Consider the following 21,111-nt stretch of genomic DNA (forward strand, 5'->3'; position numbering starts at 1 on the left):
TTTTCTGGGGCCATATGTGACGATCAATCTCAGGCTGGGCTCAGCCGCGCTGAAAAATGAAAAACCAGATTGCTTTTGCTTACTTGTGGATGACGACTTGTGATTTGGCGCGGTCCTAGTGAGATGAGACCTTCTGCCCAAATTGCCCCCCCGAGAGCCAGAATGCGTGACTGTTTTTAGAAATAATTTTTTTAATTGATTTTGTAATTAACAGTTCATCTACAATATTGATGCATGAATCCTCAGATTGATAGGAGGAAAATTGTTTTCAACAATGAAGTTGTACTTTCCTATTTGTCTTCATAATGGGATCTAGCATTTTGCATTTTAATTGGGGTTTTAATTCCAAAAAATAAAATGCAAAACCAAAAGATTACTCATAATTTTTTTTTCTTACACTGCTATTGTATGTAGGTTTTGTTGTCATACACAGCCTAGTTCTAGTGGCTGTCTCAAATTTATCTTTCTCTAAGATAATAGGAACCATCATATAGTATCTATATTACTGGAAAGAAATGTTATAGGTACTGATAAGGTGAAATATTTATAAAGCTAGAAAGCAAGTACAGTTTCTATAGAAATACTTACTTTTGAACATTTTCAAAGGCAGCTAACCTCTGCATATTTGGAGGTGATTGAGACAGTATTTCAGTCTGACCTGCAGAGATTTAATATGACATTCATTGAAATTATCAGCTTAGCATAAACATCTGGCTTGATTCAATAATAATTAATGTTCTTTTATGCTCTAAATCGGTGAACTGATTTAACGGTAACCTTCCTTCCTGCCTCCCTCCCTCCCTGTTCCACCCATGCATAAACATATAAGACTTGTGCACATAAAAATATCAGTAGCATTATAACTCCAATTCATAATGGTTTTAAACAGGAGGCTTGTGTACAAGACTTCTGGCTGTCGGCAGCTTAGTTTGGGAGAGAAGGGAGGTCCATATGTGTTCTAATGCAGTATCCCATCCTGTCCCCAAGTTTTCACTGTCACCTCCAGCTTTAAATTGAGATGGGGGAAAATGGGTCACCAGACCTGCTGGTTTATAGTTTCATCAGCTTGAAGAGCCCCTGTAAGCTTTCCAGGGTAATGTAATGGTCATGAGGCTGGCATGATGCAGCCATGCTGTTTCTCCCTTTCCTGTGTCTTCTGAAATTCAGCCTCCATCTATGATGTTACCCAGTTAAGCACTGGACTCAGGTGGTTGGTGGAAAGGGAATTTGCTTTGCCTAGCATGTGTCCTCCAAAGGCAAGTGTTCCCAACCTTCCTCATATCTGCAAAGATACAGAACTCCCACCTGTGGGTGTTTCGTTTTGTTTCAGTACATTTTTATGCCATCCATTCTCCAAAGAGCTCAGAGTGATGTACACAGTTCCCTGCCATTTTTATTCTCACAATGAAGTCCCCTGTGGTACATTGACAGTTGCTGGTCATAATGTTACCCATTCTGGTTAGTGCAGAGAGATATCTGCCCATGATAAGTCATTAGCAAAACCAAACCACTTGATTTGAGTGCAATATCATTTGTATGCTGTTGATAATAACCATAATCAATTGATTTGCATAACCCAAAAACACTGATGATGTACATTGGTTCTATATATCCCATCCCATAAGGGCCCTTGGCAGGTAATCTGGAAACACTGGCTTGGGGGTGGGGAATGCCAGTCCTTGGCTGTGTAATGTGTGCAACAAACAATTTGGTACCAATGAGTGCTTTTTTTACTCACGCAGAAAAAATGCCTTTGAATATTTTCCAAAGCATGTATGTACCAATTACTTCAGGCATACAGGCAGGTGAACGGTTTGCACATAATAAAAGGTGTTCTCTCTGCCTCTTAGTGTTCTTACTAAGTGCTCCCATTTATTGATTGGGCAGTGCCAAATGGAAGGATGTAGGTTCACAGGTTTGTTTGTTTTTAATTATTTCATCAAGAAAGAAATAGTGGCTTGTACTTTTAGGCTAGAGGCTTTTTAAAAAGCATTGCATGCCCAATCAGTTCAAGTGCCAGAGAATTTCAAATTCCATTTGCACAACTGATACAGATACCTTCTCTCATTGACTGAACTATTTAAAAAGCTGCTCTTTGTAACTAGCAATACATGAATCTGTCAATTTTTGTTCCTGTCAGTTTCTCATTTTTTCTAGTCCTAAGTTCAGTGTGCACATTTCTGCATCAGTTTACAAGGGACACACACATTTGTGCAAGACATTTTTGATAACATGCATTTTTGTGCAATGTTTTCACCAATACAAACACTTTTGTGCACACTCCATCTATCACCTATGGTTTGGTTGGAGAACTGTATCGCAAAATCCACAAAAGTGTGCATTTCAAAGGATAGCTGTGTTGATTCGGGAGATGTGAATTAGGTAGGTTTGCATCAGAATGTGAACCAAGCATTTCCCTCTCCCCAATCTCTTAACTGTAACACCAAAAATGGGGGATCATGGTTTCTGTGGAGGCATTGCCTTGTAAAATCAAACAAGATTTGAGTGGCAGGTTTTAAAAGTGGAGAAAAATTAACCTAAAGATTCGGTGGTTTCTTTTGGGGAGACAGTGTTGAGACATTGGCAGCCCTTAGACTGCTTAACATCAGTAGGTAGTCCGATAGCAGCTTTATCTCTAGACACAGGCTGCTTAGACTAAAGGTATGAGGTTCTGTATGGACAGACAAAGCTGTATTGGCTCCTGATGCCATCTAACAACCACTGAATAAGCAAGCAAGGGAGCAGCATCCTCTTCTGGCCAGGAGTCACACTAGAGATTAGAATGGGAATAATACCTTATACAGCAGACATTAAAAATGCCATTGCAGAGTTTAGTATCTCTGTTTTTAGTTTATGTTTACTTCAGACAATAAGAATCACCATTATTTCCTGGCCATTTAGCAAACTTATTAGAAGGTATCTATGGCAGTCATAAGAAAGCCAACTCAAATCTTAGTATTCTTCATGAATTCTTCTCCTTCAGATCATCCGTACTGCTAGGCTAGCCCATTGGGAAAGTTGGAACTCCACCTGTGTGATCCATCCAAATATCACCTTATGTAATCAGCCATTCTGTTTTTGTTGCCATTTTTTTAAAGTACAGTTTGCAATTTCTTTGATCATGAGTGTTTGAAAAATTGGCTGTCTTTACCATCCATTGTTAAGAAATGCAGACAGTGCAGCAGAAGGCCAACTGTAATAGGAGGCACAGTGAAAACAACATTTTAGGAGATGGATTAGGATGCAATGTAGGACCACTTGAAAGGGCATATTAAACCATTATGACTGTTCATAATGCTGGTTGCTAGAGACCACAACACAGACTGCCATTCTGGAGAGAAACGAGAGTTCTCTCTCATTCAGGTACTTTATAGAAGCTCAACGGACTCATAATTTACAGGACATTTGTGCTGTACCAGTATGTATCTTTGCTGTAGCTCTCGGTGAAAAGGAGTAGAGGAGAAACCTTAACTATCCTGCATGGACAGTGACAGAAACACCAGCACCACTTTGGGATTCTGGCAACAAAATCCCTAGGTTTGGAGCAATCTCAGGCAACTTGAACTACTTTCTTTTGAAGCAAATTAAAGCAACATCTTTCAAGTACACTTTCTATATCCATAAGTAGTGTTGAGGTGGCAGTTTCTGAGGAGGCATAAACTAACCATGCTTAAATTCAATGCATTTGAACAATCTGTGCATATTAGAACTCCTTAGTAATGTTCCTTTTTAACTATCCATTTGAATGCTATTCTACTTCACAACACAGTTTTCTAGTTTCTAATGTTAAAATCCCAAGTTTCAGACTGTTCTGCTTTTATTCATCCTTTGAACTTTTTTATTATTATTATTACTTACTCAATTTATATACCGCCCTATACCCAAGCCCTTTTCCATTTCTGCAAGCCTATACATTTAAGACTTGTGGAATTGTCAGGCAAATTTAGATTTTTCTTGAAAGATGTAAAAACATCTTTAGGAATTTTAAAGGAAGTTTAAAGAATGCCAATTAGATTAGAAAAATGGGTTGGGTGGAGGGAAGTTAATAGCCAGAGTGATATAGCAGACTAGGACTGGGAGACCCAGATTCAAGTCTTGACTCAGCCATAAAATTCATTGGTGACCTTTGGTCAGTCATTCAGTCTAATACGTTTCTCAGCCATAACCTATTTTGTGAGGATAAAATGGAGGCAGTGAGAAAACGTGTGCTATCCTGAGCTCCTTGAAATAAATGTGGGTCATAAATTGATAATGCCTGTGCCCTAGTGCTTTTCTAAGGTGGAACTGCCTTGAATTCATTCTTTCTAGAAACAATGTCCAATGGTGAATGTGCCTGAATCGCTGAGACAACTGGATCTTCCCCAACAGTTAGGCCACATGCCTGTGTAATATATTGTAACTGGGATTTTCAATGTATTGATTCTGCCTCTTTAACAAACTCATGAAAATGAGTTACAGATAGATAACACTGTATGGAGTGGAAATCAAGCAGTCTTTCATTTTTCAAGGCAGTCTACTTCCCATGCAACTCAGCTAGGTTATCGAATAATTCATCCCTTGAGTATACATCGCAAAAGGTGCAGGTTTAAGTATGCTAAGTTGTATGACAAACTGTAAATACATGCTTCATTCTCCCATTGCAAAGTCAGTCAATATTCTTGGCTGCAGTTTATAGGATTCAGAAACACAGATTTTTTTTGTAATAGAACAATGGCAACCTGGAAGAAGGCTGCACAGGTTATGATGTAGGTATTTCTTCCACATTTTCATTGTTCTGTGGGTTTACTTTTCCCGGCATTCTCCTAAATTCCAGTTCAACAATAGCAAAACTTTAACATTAATTTAGAAATTGGGGTATGTAGAACTTGCCACAGCTTTTAGTTGCTTTGAAAGCCGGCCTGAAAATGTATTTATTTATTTGATTCGATTCCCTATATGAATCAGTTTCCATAAAAAAACTTAAAGCCATTTCACAGTAAAATCAGGGAAGAAAACAATTAAAAACTATCCATTATGTGAAAACAATTCATGTTGAGATGGTCTACCTTCAGAAACTGATGGAATATGATGGATTTCTGAATGCCTTGGGGGGGGGTTATGACTGACATGATAGGTACTCCTGTTGCGGCTCTCATTTCACTGAGGACTGGTGAAATGTTCAGAGCCACTGAAAGGATTGGCTTCATCACCTCTGTGGAGCCCATAGATCGCCTTGTACTCTAGTGACCTGTGGGCGATGACACAGGAGGATCAGTGGCTACAGTGCAGGTGGGGCAAATCTCTACTATGGTGATTCCCAGTGGACCATTCTCAATGTGGAACACTGCAAGGTTGCTTTTTACCAAAAAAGAAGCAGAAGCTCTACAACTGCTTAAAGCAGTGACTTTATTTATTTATTTATTTATTTATTTGTTTGTTTGTTTGTTTGTTTGTTTGTTTGTTTTACAAATTCAAAGACTTCAAAGCCCTCTGCTGCCTCATTTCTATCACAGTCAGGGATGCCATGTTGAGGGCCCCTGAAATTTTCAAGGAGGGGACCAGGCTCCGTCAATATTCTGCGGCAATGTGTGCCCGTCACTCATGCAATTCAGTTCATGAACTGGCCAGAGATACTGGCTTTTGCAATGGCTTCCCCTACCCTATGGTACACAGTTCAAGCCTCTCCAGCTTATCTTTCAGTCAATCCATTCTCCACTCCTTCCTACTTATCTTCTCTTCATTTGCCTTATCTGCCTTCTTATTCTCTAATGTTGCTGTTGTCAACCAGAAAAGGAGGATGGCTGAGAATAGGGAGAAATGCTTGTAAATTAGTTGGTGCCGGGGTTTTTTGTTTGTTTTGTTTTTACTATAATTCTCCTTCCCTTGCTGCCCCCTCCCCCCCTTTCTACCTATTCCAGTGCTGGCCAAATGGAACAAGTTAATGTCAGGTTTTATCTGGTCAAGATAGAACCCAAGGTTGAAGTGAGCAACTCTTTGCAGATCCCACAAAATGAAAGTCTTGCAGTGCCAAATCTAGAATTATATTATGCTGCAGATTTCTTGAATGGACGAATCCTTCCTCAGAGCACCACTGGACATACGCAAAAGAACAGTCAGTGGGCAATACCTTCTAAATATGGGCCAGACAGTTATAGGTCAGAACAGAAGAGCCAGAACAAAGAGGACTGGTTCCAAAATAATGATCAGGGACCATGCTACAGCTCCTTATAGCTGTTGTGACAGAAGAAGCAGTCCAAGAAGCAGTTCAGGAAGCAGCCCAAGTACCCACATGCAGCAATATTACCAGCTGCACAACTTCCATCATCCTGAAAGCTATGGAGGAGGGTTCTAGCAACCACCTTTCGGCAACACTCAAGCAGGAGAGCACCTCTATGACTTGCAGTACAAGCTGTTGTTGGTGAAACTGGGTTTTGTGAGACTTCCCAGGCAAGCAGCTGCCCAGTTCCATATTATGGTGGAGAGCAACCTCCACCATTGGCTGGTAACTTCTGCATTGCATCCAGCAGTAATACTCCCTTGTGTGCAATGAGGAATTGTCCAGCTGCAAATCCTGTACAAATGCTGAATGATGATGGAAGTGGTTCAGGCTCTCAGTTCTTCTCTTTAGGTCTAGTTTCAGAACAATGGAGCCAGACTGCCATTGGGGATTATCAAGCTGCAAACCCCCTACAAATGTTTCCTGACGATTACCAAAGTTGCCAGCAAAGCAATGTATTTACTTCTCCCAAAACCTTCCAGGGTTACCCATACATTTAAGATTTGTTTTCTATCTTTTAAATTTAGTATACAGTGGTACCTTGGGTTACATACGCTTCAGGTTACATACGCTTCAGGTTACATACGCCTCAGGTTACAGACTCCGCTAACCCAGAAATAGTACCTCAGGTTAAGAACTTTGCTTCAGGATGAGAACAGAAATCGTGCTCCAGCGGCACAGCGGCAGCAGGAGTCCCCATTAGCTAAAGTGGTGCTTCAGGTTAAGAACAGTTTCAGGTTAAGAACGGACCTCCGGAACAAATTAAGTACTTAACCCGAAGTACCACTGTATTTTAAAGTTTTTCAAAAAAAGATTTTAGTGGCTTTGTCTGGGATCATCATCTGGCTTTCCATTTACTGAAGCATTCACATCCCTTTGTCCAAGCAAGCTAAAAGCTGTTGGATATTGAAATAAATAAAAAAAGCTAAACAATTAATTGGCCACTTGTTCATTGCAGCCAGATTGACATTGCCCAAGCACTGGGAAGATTTATAATGTGTGCCATTAGACTATAGGTGTGATATTTAGTCCTCATGGAAATAGTGACTCAAAATGATATTTCCTCATGGTATTAAAAAAAAAATCAAATAAATTTGTTTTGACTTGGCATTCACTTATTTTTTACGGTAGCAATAAGGGCCACAGTAAAAATCATCCTATTATGCTAGAATTTGGAATGCATGGTACTGTATTATTTTTTTATTTACACACACACAAAACTTTATTGTGGTCCATAGACCCAAAATACACAGTAGATTTTTTTTTTTTATTTACATAGTTGCTGTTTTAATTTCATTTTTGTATTATTCCCTTGTATTCGTGGATGCATATTTGTACTTACCTTAACACTGATTTGAAGCCACTTTTGTCCTTCCAAAGAGGCTCCTGGGAGGCTGGAAGGACATTGCTGGAGCAACTCCTGGGTTGGGGCAACTGTTTAAAATGTTTTGAACGTCTCTAATTTTGGTTCCTCTGTTTTGTTTTGATCGGGATGATGTTGGTTAAATGTTTAGTTGGGGTTGGCAGTTATTTTAATTTGGATATAGCTGTAAACTGGTTATTGTTGTTGTTGTTGGTTTCTATTGATTGGTTGGTTGGTTGGTTGGTTGTTCATATAGGATATTTTGTTTTTTAATGTTTGATGCTTTGTTGTGTTTTTATATATGTTGTGAGCCGCCCTGAGTGGATAGGGAAACCCAGCAAGGTGGGCAGGATTTTAAAATTATTATTATAGGTCTAAGTGCATGATTAAAACATTTTTGTTTAGGTAAGCCTATCCAGACATGTAGAAGTGTGTGTCTTAGCTCTTTTTATAATATTTTGAATGTTTTTGAATACCTGTTTTTACTGAGAATTTAAGAGGTTTACATAGAATCAAGCTGTATGTAAATTAACTAATGACATCTGATGATTAGAGACACTTTGAAACATTGGCAAAGACCATCCCCTGGCTCCTGATCTGAACAGCCTTGCCTGGTTAGTTCAATGGTTCCAGTTAGTCCCCTGTTTCCCACAATGGCTAACAGTACATCATTGAGCCACTTCTACTGTCTTGTTGCCCATTTACTAAGTTTAGAGAAATCCTTCTGGAGTTCTCATAGTCTCCTTGGGTTTCAAGCACCTTTGATTTGGTGTAGGGATGGACTAAAGCAGACTAATTTCATCCCCGTTCTGCCTCATGGACATTCATGGGAAGTTTGCAGTTAAATTGTATGAATCTTGTGCACCTTTTTAAACATAGAAATATGCATTTTACATAAAGCACACAGTTTTAAAGTTAAGTATGTACATCACAGTACATTCATCACACATTTTGTACACATTTTTATGTAAAATGAATATTTTGTGCATTGTAATGGCATCGCAAAGTGTGGGTGCACCAAAAGTTGTGTTCTCATCCACAAACCTAGTTCTGGAGCGTTGGATTAGTTCAGTCCAATGGGAAAAGAAGTAACACCCATCCCTACTTTGGTGTCATTGACAAACTTTGCTCCTTCACTGCTCATTCCAAACTCTAGTTCATCTACAGATAAAATTTACTTCAGCCCTCTGCTTCCTGGTCAACCATAAGACCCATTCTTATTTTGGTATTTTACTTTACTTCGCTGTATAGAAGCAGACCAGTTTTTAAATGAAGTTGTTATAGAATATGCATAATATTGTAACTGCATGCTTCTTAGGGCCTGTGTCACTGTAACTCTGAAATCTTTAAACAGGTAGAATCCCCATAGGACTCCATTATGTGTAATAACTGATAAACTGCCATCAGAATCAATAAAATGTGCTAAATGACCCAAACTTGCACATAATTAACTACATTTTTCAGAGCTGAAACATTTTCTTTCTTTGCCACACTGCACATTTATTTTTGTAAATAATGGACTCAGTTCCTCATCAACCTTTTTGATGCAAGGATTTCTTTCAAGAGGCTCTCCTTAAATATATATTTATTTAAATAAATTGTGCCCCCAAGTTGATTCTTAAAGATTAGGGAGGGAGGGACACACAGGGAAAGGAGATGGCGGGGAAGTCCCATTGCACCCCCAGAAGTGATTCTGCTTGCACAGTGAACTGAATGCAACCCAAGGTTAGTGAGGGTGCGACTGGGCTGCTGTTTCATGTTCCTGATTGAGTGCTATAGGCAGGGCCAGATTTAGGTTTGATGAGGCCGTAAGCTACTGAAGGTAATGGGGCCCTTTATATGTCCAGCTGTCCTTCGTCAACAACAAATTGTGACTGTTTTTTGTGTTGAATATATGCTACTGTATATGGTAATTTATGCCCCTAATAGGTATCTAAAGCCATTTGCCCATAACAAAATATGTATTTTATTGAAGTAATTGTTGAACTGAAATACAATTAAGAAGAAGTATATTAATAGTGAAATAATTATTAAGCTCTAACTTAAAATGATTTTTTTATTCATAACAAACCTAATAATGCAAACACATTGGCAATAACAAAAGTTTTATTTTATTTGTTTTTTATCTAATATTTTGGAAATGTACATCCAGGTTTTTTTCCCTTTACATTTTTTGGGGGGGCCCAAGAGAGTGGGGCCCTAAGCTATAGCTTGTTTAGCTTACACGGAAATCTGGCACTGGCTATAGGACATAACAAGGGAATGATGCCAGGGAATAACAGGTACTCTTTTTTCTGAAACACTGTCCATACTCACCACAGAAAAACCAATCAACCTTGAGGACTCCACAGCCTATGCCAGCCTCAGTAGCAGGCAAATTCAGTAGTTATAGTAAATCAGACCATGACTGGCTGGCTCCAGGTCTCTAAACAGATGTATTTACCTGATACTTAAGTAGTTTTAAATTAGAAATCCTGAACCCACATATCTGGACTATGGAGCACCTGTTGCTCAAAATAAAATTAGAAGTACCTGGATTTATCTAAGCAAATCTCACTACGTGCTGTAAATTTCCAAAAATTCTAAATACACATAGAGTTTTAGAAAACATAGTTGGTGCACTTTCAAGGTTTGTTCCTAGAGTTTGGGGCTTTCTGTATTATCTAGGAAATACATTTTGAAAACCCACAGTCCAGGTCTGTAAACTGGACGAAGAAAACTTAATGAAAAGATGCTTTTAAAAGTCAAGAAAAAGAAAATATTCATACAAATTTCAATGCAAATTTCAATGCTAGTTTCTCTTAATCTATATAAACCAAGCGCAGGAAGCAATTACATGTTTGTAATTACACCAGAGACTCAAACATTTTCCAGAAGGTCAATATGGTAATATGAGAGTAATTATCTAACTTACTCATAAGAGAGCCCAGAAAATGCTGGGTAAATCCATGCAAATCCATAAACAATTATTGTGCTGCTCCTTATTACGGTGCAAGTTACAGTCTAGAGCATTGGCATCGTAATCTTGCTTTCTGGCACGGAAACTGAAAACTGCTGTTTTGCTCTTTTGTTTTGCAGACTCAATGCACATAGAAGATGTTGAAGCCGTTCAGAAACTTCAAGATGTCTTACATGAGGCACTGCAGGATTATGAGGCCGGGCAGCATATGGAAGACCCACGCCGGGCTGGCAAGATGCTGATGACTCTGCCGCTGCTGAGGCAAACCTCCACCAAGGCTGTGCAGCACTTCTACAACATCAAACTGGAAGGCAAAGTCCCCATGCACAAACTTTTTTTGGAAATGCTGGAGGCCAAGGTCTGACTAAAGCATCCTGGGCCTTCCAGTCACGCACGCTGGAATTTTAATGAAAGGGAAAACCATAAACAGGAAAACCACGACAAAGAAACTTTAGCATCTAAATTAAGGAAACTAAAATGACTGCAGTGATACGTCGCAGCAAGACTGAGAAGCAGCAGCTCTTTCTATTCCGTGTCTTCTCCGACACAGTTTCCCTTTCTTGATTTCTCTCTTCTTTTTACCGTTCTGGTTTTTCTTTTTCTTTTTCTCTCCCCCGCACCCTATGCTGCTGAATCTTTTAAAAAGAGGTCTCTAATAGAAGAGAGATGGAAGCCAGGCCTGCCAAAGGATTGAAATCCATAATATGGATGCCAGTGAACTTATTACGAACCACAATACCCCAATGACAAAGGAATCAAAAGAGAACCATCGTAAATAGCAGTACAGTACAACACGATGAACTGACTGAATGCAGTATTAGGTTTCACAAGAGCAGCCTCTAATTAGACGACTTCGATGACGACGCATTGGCTGCTTCTTATCATTGCATTTCCATCTAGATCAGTTACAGCCATTTGATTCCTTAATTGTTTTTTCAAGTCTTCCAGATATTTCTTAGGTTAGCTACGATGTAACTTTTTCAGGGAATAGTTTGAGCTTTATTCATTCATGCAATACTAAAGAGGAAAGATAAATAAATAAATACTGCATTTTTTTGTGCTGGCTTGAACAATGACAAACATTTAATGAAGGACAAATGAATCCTGAAGGAAGATTTTTTTAAAAAAACAAATGTTTTGGTTCTTCTTACTAACAGAAGATTTTTTTCTACCAGCTTTACCACTTTTCAGCCATTTGTTAATGTGGGAATTTATCTTACTCAAGCAATAGTTGAAGGGAAGGTGCATATTATCACGGATGCAATTTATGTTGTGTGCCAGTCTGGTCTAAGACATCCCGTTTCTTCGCATGAGCTCCGATTTATATCTTAAGTGTTCACTGAAACAAAGGATTAGATTACACCTACAGTATATCAGAGTAGTCTAACATGTTAAGATGCCATGTCAAATAGGAATAAAAAAAAAAGTTAGTAAGTGCTTCTGTACGGCCAAGGTACAATTGCTACATGATATTGTGTGTTAATTAATAATATGGCTTGTCTTTACAAAATTGCAGACTTTATTCCAAAGTTCAACCCACTGCAACTAGCAATAAGGCAGAATCAGATATCAGAATAGTCAGCCTCTGACCAAATTCAAGAACCTAGCACTTGTACCCATTATTTATTAATTTGTAAAAAATATTATTTTGGGTAGATTGCCATTTTTAAACAAACAGCCTAACCAGTATACCTGCTTTTTCAACCAGTGTTGTCACAGCATAAAAGTTGGTCGATTTCAAGACTGTTAAGAGGTGTAATCTAATGTATAAACTAATGAGATGCCCCCAGAAAACTACAGTCGCTAAATAACCAATAAACAATAACCTCCATCAAATGCTATACCAATGTACCAGTGTTAGTAGCTGCTCCCTGTACTATGTGAACAACCTTACTCTATGTACACAAATGTAATTAAAATTGTAATCCTAACAAACAAAGGAAATGTAGTTCAGCTTTTCAATGTTTCATGTTTGCTGTGCTTTTTGGAATTTTTTCTGTTGCATTCAAAGACTGTTGTCTTGTTCTTGTGGTGTTTGGATTCTTGTGGCGTGTGCTTATAGACACAGGGTAGAATTAGAGACAATATTGGATGTAAAATTCCTCAGGAGACTTCAGTAGTATATTCTATTCCTTCTGATAATAAGGTTCTTCCTAGTAATAATTAAGAAATTGGAAAAAAAAAATCCAACCAAGTACTCATTATGGACAAATACACATTGAAATCATAATATTTTCAAAACAAGGGATAATTTCTGTAACAGTTTATTATAGAATACCTATGTATAGCTTAGAAATAAAACTTTGAATATTTCAAGATTATAGATAAGTCTAATTTTTAAACGCTGTAAATATAGCTTTCATCCAATCATCTCTCAGATGTTGTTATTAACTTGCTCTGTGTTGTTGCAAAACCTTTTTTTTAAAATGCAGACACGTTTCCAAAATTATTGCTACTCGTGTGCTTTAAACAAAATACAACAGGCTGATGATACATCAACCTTGTGCTAGAAATACTGTATATCTCTCATTAGCTATATGGGATTCTCTTGTAGATTGTGTTTTTCTCAGTAGAGAAGTGACTGTCGTGTGGTCCTAGATAAATCATCATTAGCAATTCATTCAGTTGGCCAATAACTTGAAATTAATAGCGTGATAGGAGTTTGGAAATTGGCACGTCCCTTTTGAAAAATGGCAAAACCTCACAACTCCTGGGGGCGGGGGAGGGAAATGGTGCTGATTCTATAAAATTATTTATATATGTAAGAGTGCAGAATAATTATTTTCCAGAAAATTTGTGCAGGGTTTAAGTTGCTACTGTTCAACTACACTATATATGTATATATAAATATCTAATATAAATATTGTTTTTGCTGTATCGCATTGAAGAACTTGGGTTTTCAGGGTCAATAGCCAATCAACACACTCAGAAAAGAAAAGCATACAAAGACTTAAGAAAGCTGGAATGTGTTAAAGGAACACAGTGCAATTTTTTTTTACTATTGGTTTTCAGTAATTTTTAGAGCTGCAATGAACAAATATCTCGTGGCTGTACAATTGTTAACTGAAACACAGATACACTGCGCAGGCATTAGAATAACATTCATCTTAAACCTTGCTGAACGAAATTTTAACTTATTTATTGTGAAGTATTGGGGAAGATTTCAAAAGGTGTTTTAGCATAACAAATTTCATTTAGGGGAATTGATCCAGATGGAATTTCTCCTGCACAAGCCATTGAAATGAAAGGGTATTGTGTAAGAGCTCTATGGTCTTGTTTGGCTCCCCCATTCAGTTCAATGTGCAGAAGAAATTTCTAATAGGCTATTTTCTTTCCTCTTACTGTTATTTCTTTCTCCTTATTTAAAGCAATATGATTGTGTGACTCCTGGAAGTTACGCATTTGTTTCAATCAAATCAGATTGTTGTATTTATTCCACTATTTTGCATTTAAATGCTAACATAAAAAGATATAAAAAATTAAAACTGCTATTTTTCTTATGGAAGAGAAAATGGGTGTTGGTAATTGTATTTTAATTATTTAAGCGTCTCTGTTTACCTGCCTAGGAAAACACTTTATGGCAGTCTTATTGTGCAAAGATCACAAAAGAGGGGGGGAAACTGAATTAAGCTGCTTATTATAATCCAGGAGTTGCATAATAACCACTAGTAAAAAACACAAATGAAAAAAAAATCATGTCTATAGCTGTAGATGGGCTTCACATCTGTAAAGCAATCAACTGTATATTTTTGTGATGTGTATCATACTGTGTGCTCCAACCAATGTCCATTTGTGTAAATGTATTTATTTTATATTGTATATATTGTTAAATGCAAAAAGGAGATATGGTTCTGTAACTCCAATCAGTTCAGATGTGTAACTCAAATTATTATGCCTTTCAGGATGATGGTAGAGCAATATTAAACAAGCTTCCACTTTTAATTGCTTTTAATTTATTTGTGCGTTGTGGCTTTTGTTTTGCTTCCCCCGCCCCCACATCAAGGAATCAAATCAATAAGCCCTACCTTTAGTAGAGCTCTAAGGATCTACGCCCTCCAGCTAATGTGGCCACATGGCTACATGCTATATAAAGACTTGTCAAAATGAATTTCAGGGTGGTATAGTCATTTTGCATACACCTGAATATGCAGACTGTCCCTTAACACATTATAATTCATTCTGACAAGCACTTATTTAATCTTAAAACATCTCCACATCAAGCCACGTTACTGAAAATCATTACCTCTCAGTCAGTGTCATAAAAGAAAAGTTCCCTGCAATTTTGAGATCATATTACTACTGTCTACAATGGGCTATTTGTTTTCTTCATCAAAAGCTATAGTCATCATTCCACTCCTAAAATGTGATTTATTCATTTATTTTACAAATTGGATAATCTTTTTTAAAAAATAAAGTAAAGTAAGTTCTTATTTGCAACAGCATTTATGAATTGCAAGCCAAAATGCTAGTAGAGTGATAATGTAGATAGGTGTTAATGATGATCATTAGTAATTCTCCAGGACCATAGCTGAGCCTTGATTTAAATGTATCAGGAAACAGCATCTCTGGCTTGAGTCAGAAAGGTGGTACCTTCTTGCCACAGGGTCAACTTTTGCTTCTAGAAGACTTTTTATAGAATCAACATACAACTACTAATTTTGCTTTTTAGTCTGTCGTGATAGTATTTTGTCATTTGTTTGCTCAACATGTTTCTCACCTTCAGTGCTAGGCAGTCCCTAGAGAGGTCGTATGACACAAAGGTTTCTAAAGACAACGGAGTATTCAGCCCCTGCCCCTGTTTTTCCACCACCTCCTTCCACTATTAAGATAAATCACCAGGTTCCCTTTTGGTATTGGTATATTGCATTCATAAAACATGTCTTCACGGAAATTCCAAATTATGACAAAAAAAAAGACTATCTGTAGCACCTGATTTTTTGGAGGAGTTACTAGAAAGAAATTTACCCCAAACCAGCACAGAGCTTTTAGAGTGATTGTTAAGTGTGGGAGGGGCTGGAAAGTAGAACCTCTTTTTCAGTAAAAAATAAATCATTATTATTTATTGCTGAAACCATGGTTTAACTTGCTGTGCAACTTTTTCTCTCTTTAGCCATGACTTGCTTAGTGCAGGCCCATTTGATATTTTCAGTATAATGCAAACTCACTTCAAATTAGTCCCATGTCATGGATTGCTTCCAATTATTCATTCAGATGTAACAATTAACCATATCTTCCGGGTGGGGGGAGAGACTGAAGGGGGAAGGAGTGGTTTCTTCCCCATCCAATTAGTAAGGGTTGGACCCAAATACACGCAAATTGACCTCCACTCAGGCAAGACAATTTCCAGCTATCAAGTTCCAGCACAGCTGTTGCACATGTGGTTTGTTGGTTGAGACACCAAATGGATTTACTTCTGAGTGAACTTGTATAAAATTGGGCTATTACTATACTACTGCCATTTTATTCCATGCTCTGTTTCTCTATTATAAAAATTAACCCAGATTTTTGGCACCTGATTGCTAGTTGCCCTCTAAAAAAAGAGCTGATCATCTGCCTCATGCATTTTATCATATTTACATGCATGTTCTTTTCACTGTTTCCTAGGTGTAGACTCTCTAGGCTGATTCCCCAAATCCCAAAAGCCATTTCACTGAGGTTCCAGGCTTAGCCATGGGATTAGGCTGCATTGATCATCTTTAAATGCATGCTAACAAAATGGATGCATGAAGCAAGACTTTTCCTTGCTGTGGCTTGAATCTGAGAAACCCTATATATCATAGCCCTGGCCATGCAGTGACAGCTGTTTCCAGCAGGTGGCTTTTCTTGGGTCTTGGGTGCACTGATTCAGCAGTCCTGACACATAAAAACTGTATTGGGACTGTGGCAAACTCTCATATAGTATTTGGCTAGTCCAAATAAAGGAACCAGGACTAGCAGGGTAAACACTGTGTGTCATACACAGCTGTCAATTTACAAAATCCTCTTGGTAACTGATATCTGTTATGAGTGTCTGAATGGATCCAGTGAGCATATGCTTGCTCAAACACCATTTTCCCAGGGAGGAGCAAAATATTTTGCTGAAAAGCAACAAGGGCTTTCCAAGATTTGGAAAAGGAAACCACACATTCCCCCATGAAACCTAACAGCATTGCAAAAATCCAAGAGAGGCAGTTAAGTAATACTGTACCCAGTGCCCAGTAGCCCCTGGCACTGGTAAACAGAGGACTCCATTTCAAATACGAAGCAAAGGCACCACAGGTACAAGTGGTTTTGTGCAGAAATTTAAGATCCTGAAATCTACTGGCATTCTGTGACTCCGTCTGATTTCAAGATCGACCACTGAATTCACAATCATTCCCGCTCAAGTCCACTTTGTAGAGATCACTTGATATGTCCCTACAACAAAAATACCCCTTGCAGAAGGCATATTGCAAGAGAAATGTTCATTTCAGCAAGATGCTACTGATTTTCATCTGTCACTGACCTTCCCTGCACCTAGTGCCAAGCCTCCCTACTGAACATACATGGCTAAAGTGGCTGGCAACATGCTGAGAACAAAGATTGATTCATTCATTTGATTTATATTCTGCTTTCTGAACCATAAGGACCCACAAAATGGCTTGCAATAACTTAAAACATTGTAAAGTAAAATCAAAATGTAAAATGCATATTAAATTAAAACAGAGACAAATACACACACACACCACATATTGCCACACCCCATTTGCAAGTGGTAAAATAGGGGGCACCTCAGCAAAGAAGAATGGAATAAGGTCTTACCAGTGTTGTTATTGGTATTTCTCCAAGTGCCCGATGATTAGTGCTTGCCATTTTTATACCCAAATGGTCCAGGGTGACACGCAGTCATCATGTAGCATCATTATGATAGCAGCTTTCGAGGAGGGAAATGGCAGTCTTGGGAGAACTGAAACTGGTGGCAGTAAATTTAAAAAAAAGAGAGAGATATGCTGTGCTCCTTTAGTCTCGACCCCACACCCCCAGTTTGAACTAGAAGTTCCTGCTGGGAAATGTCAGCTCAGTTATAAGTAGATACCGATCTGTGAAGATGCCCTTTATCAAGGGCCAAGGATGTGGTTACCAAAATGTGGAAGATGAGCTTGGTGACCTGGGAAGGACCATGGCAGCTTGAGCTGCTGATGCCAGCAGTCGAGAAAGACTTACATAGTAATATCTAAATTGCAAAAATGTTGAAGAGAACAAATCGTGCTGATAGCAAAGTTAGAAAATCTGTTGCCCTTCCAGATATTGCTGGACTACAGCTCCCATCCGCCTTGATTGTTGGTCGTGCTGGGTAGGACTGTTGGGAGTTGCAGCCCAACAATTGTATACAGGCGCAGCCTCTCTATTTCTGTCCTACAGCATACCGTACTCTGTAAATTTCACCTGAATGCCAAAAATAGGAATCCTGTTGCTATTTGCCCCCTTTCCCCCTTTATTTTATTTTGCTTTGCTTTCATGTGCGCTGTGAACTGAGACGTCTTAGACATGAGCAGTGTTTATCCTTTTATTAGGCTTTACAGCCGTTCTTCCACAAGACTCAAATACCCATCCTTCAGTTTTCTTAAAATCAGTTAATATACAGAAAGCAAGAAGCGTCCAATTGATTACGTGTGGCATCTTATTATTAAGCGAGGCTGGAGGGGGGGAGGGGGGAGGAGAGAGAAAGGAATTTTAAAATATAATCCTCCTTTCCCAGGAGCATTTGTCTTGTTCTCTGTGAAGTTAAAGGTCTGAAATAATGTGCCCATCAGGAGCTCAATGTTGCATGCCCATGCCAGTTGGTCCAAGGGCTTGTTATGATGGTAATGACCTGCTGCAACGTGAGCTTTGATGGCAACAATACAATTGCTACCAGCTCACCCGCTGGGAGAAATATTTTATTATTGTCAAATGCCCTCCACAGAGATTTGTTTTGCCTGTTCCTGTTTAAATTAAATCTGGAAAAGGACTGCATTATCATTTCTCTGGAGCATCACTGAAATAAACAGCGAGTTTTTCAAATTTAGGATTCCTGGCCAGTTTTTAAATATTCTTTATTAGCAGAGAAATTACAGTAGGCGAAAGCAGAGCTGCAGGAATGCGATGGCACCGCGCGAATGCGAGCGCTGCCTGGAAGGACACGGACTCCCTCTGATTTTGCAGATGAGAGTCAAATTAATAATTAATTGGGCCATAAAAATGGGAGGCCTTCGAGATGCACAGAAAGGACAGCACTTCGCTGTGGCTTTCAGAGGAAATTAGGTCATAAAACAACATCGCCGCTTTTGAGTAGGCACCGTTACAAAAAAAGCAGGATATAAATTTATTTATTTGTTGTGCCGAATTTGTACATATTTATTAAGTTGTAGCGTAACTAGAGTTCTTTGACTAACGAACCATTAAAAAGAATGCAAAAGAAATCCAGTAAAACAGCAGTCACAACGCAACACTGAGAGCAGCCTGCAAAGCGCTAAGAACAGTGCAAAACTCTTATAAAGCATGACATGCAAAGCAGCCACAAACACACCCTCATAATAGCTACAAAAACACCCTCATAAAGGTGGAACAACATTCTAAGCCACCAATGGAGATCACAGTATTTAGAGACATGATTTAAAATGTTAAAAGGCTTAGACTTTTATTTTTTTTAAGTATTTACTGTTGGCTATTTGAGGTGCAGAGAGCTTGCTGGGGAGACCATGCATAACAAGGAACTCAAAAATAACTTTAACAAGGTTTTAATAACAAAACAAAAACTCCTTTTACACTAAAGATAACAACAACAAACATGACCCAACCACCAACCCCCCCAGGATAAAGAGAGCTAGGTGCTGCTCCTTATATACTATGACCAAATGCTGACACAGCTTAATTAGCACAACCTAGCAGCACCTGCTATGTTTCACAGCTGCAAGACTGGGTCTTGTTATTTGCCCTGGCCCTTAAAGACATACAAAACTTGTGAAACAATAATGAACCTTCACATTTTACAGTGACCATTCAACATTTACCTGTGGCTGAAAATACATTAAAACAGGAGCTAGGTGAACATTATGGGTTAAGTGTTTCACAACAAAGGGTCCACCACTGAAAAGACCCTCACCTTCATAGATACAATTTATTGTTGAGGCACTCAGAGAAGGGCCTACATGCATATGGAAAGAGGACATCTTTCAGATACTGAGGTCCCATGATGTACAGGGCTTTATAGGTCAAAGCTGACACTTCAAACTATGCTTGGAAACCAGACCAATTCATCAACAATCATCTCAGGTCTAAAAGATCCATGTTGTCTCTCAATATTGTATAATGATATTAATATCCTGTTGTTCTATTTTGACTCTACCACTGGGTTCATACAAATACAAAAGCAATAAACTTAAACATGCAAAATGAACATGGGAAGCAAGTACCTGCTCTACACTCAGTTCCTCAGCTAATGGGTAAGTGCACAAGGACCTCTCTTTGAAAATCAGCTGGAAACCAAGCTAGTTGGAAGGGAGAAATGGGGACCGCAATGCATTCCCTGCACTCGCTAAAGACCAACTGAAAACAAGAGAGCATTCTGGTGCCTTAAAGACCAACATGAGTATTCTCACCATGTGCCAAACAGAGGGCGTTCTGGAGGGTAGCCACACAAGAATGGGCTTTTTCAAGCCAGCCCATCCCACCAGTGGATTGTTGTCCCGGGAGAAACATGCCTGGCACTTTCATCATTGGTTTTGAGGCACCACACTAGGACCCTTTTATTCACTCAGACCTTTGGTAACTTCATTATACACATTCAAGCACCAGGTAAAAACGTTCCTCTTCAACTAGGCCTTGGGCTGATTGACATCCAATGGCCTTTCAAATGTGTTGTGGGAGGGAGGATTATTGGTTTGTTTTTGTTCTTATTTTTATTATGTATCTTGTGCTTTTTATATTGTAATTTTATGTTCTGAATTGCCCTGAGATCTACATATGAAAGGTGGCATACAAATTAATTAAATAAATAATTAATCTTTTAGTGGAGTGGTTAAGACAAGTCCTTATTTATCTTATCTGGCTAAGTTACTTTGATTCTTTTTCTTTTGTATGCAGTGAATAACAAATGTAATAAATGCAGTTGTGCCTTGGAAGTCGAGCGGAATCTGTTCCAGAAGTCCGTTCGACTTCCAAAACGTTCAGAAACCAAAGTGCGGTTTCTGATTGGCTGCAGGAAGCTTCTGCAGCCAATCGGAAACTGCGAAAGCCCCATCGGACATTTGGGTTCCAAAGAACATTCGCAAGCCAGAACACTCACTTCCAGGTTTGCGGTGTTCAGGAGCCAAAACGTTTGACTCGCAAGGCGTTCGGGATCCAAGGTACAACTGGACTACTACTAAATATTATGCTATAAGTGTGCTTCATCAGATACAATCAAAAACAAGTACTGGAGAGGTCCATGAGAGTGGGGCCAATGCCTTCTCTTTCACCAGAGCCTCGGTCCTCATGCAAAGGGATGCTGCTGTCCAATCAGCACTCCTCCCATGCACTATGTACTTATCTCCA

General features: G+C 38.7%; 1 protein-coding gene and 1 long non-coding RNA gene across 25 annotated transcripts in view; one reads left to right on the plus strand and one right to left on the minus strand.

Moving 5' to 3' along the window:
* Positions 1-14,530, plus strand: part of ESRRG (estrogen related receptor gamma) — a 483,548-nt gene extending 469,018 nt beyond the window's left edge. For all 21 annotated transcript variants that reach the window (XM_081000562.1, XM_081000567.1, XM_081000563.1 and 18 more), the window contains one exon: positions 10,698-14,530. In XM_081000562.1, the coding sequence (XP_080856688.1) occupies positions 10,698-10,942 (245 nt within the window). In that variant the 3' untranslated portion in view covers positions 10,943-14,530. The remainder of the gene's footprint in view (positions 1-10,697) is intronic.
* Positions 1-21,111, minus strand: part of LOC308474388 — a 43,561-nt gene that overhangs the window by 1,317 nt on the left and 21,133 nt on the right. For all 4 annotated transcript variants that reach the window (XR_013984673.1, XR_013984674.1, XR_013984675.1 and 1 more), the window contains 2 exons: positions 17,359-17,509; positions 589-658 (listed from right to left, as the gene is read on the minus strand). This is a non-coding gene — a long non-coding RNA (uncharacterized lncRNA). The remainder of the gene's footprint in view (positions 1-588; positions 659-17,358; positions 17,510-21,111) is intronic.

This window comes from Podarcis pityusensis (genome assembly GCF_964106645.2).
Source record: "Podarcis pityusensis genome assembly, chromosome: 3".
NCBI lineage: Eukaryota > Metazoa > Chordata > Lepidosauria > Squamata > Lacertidae > Podarcis > Podarcis pityusensis.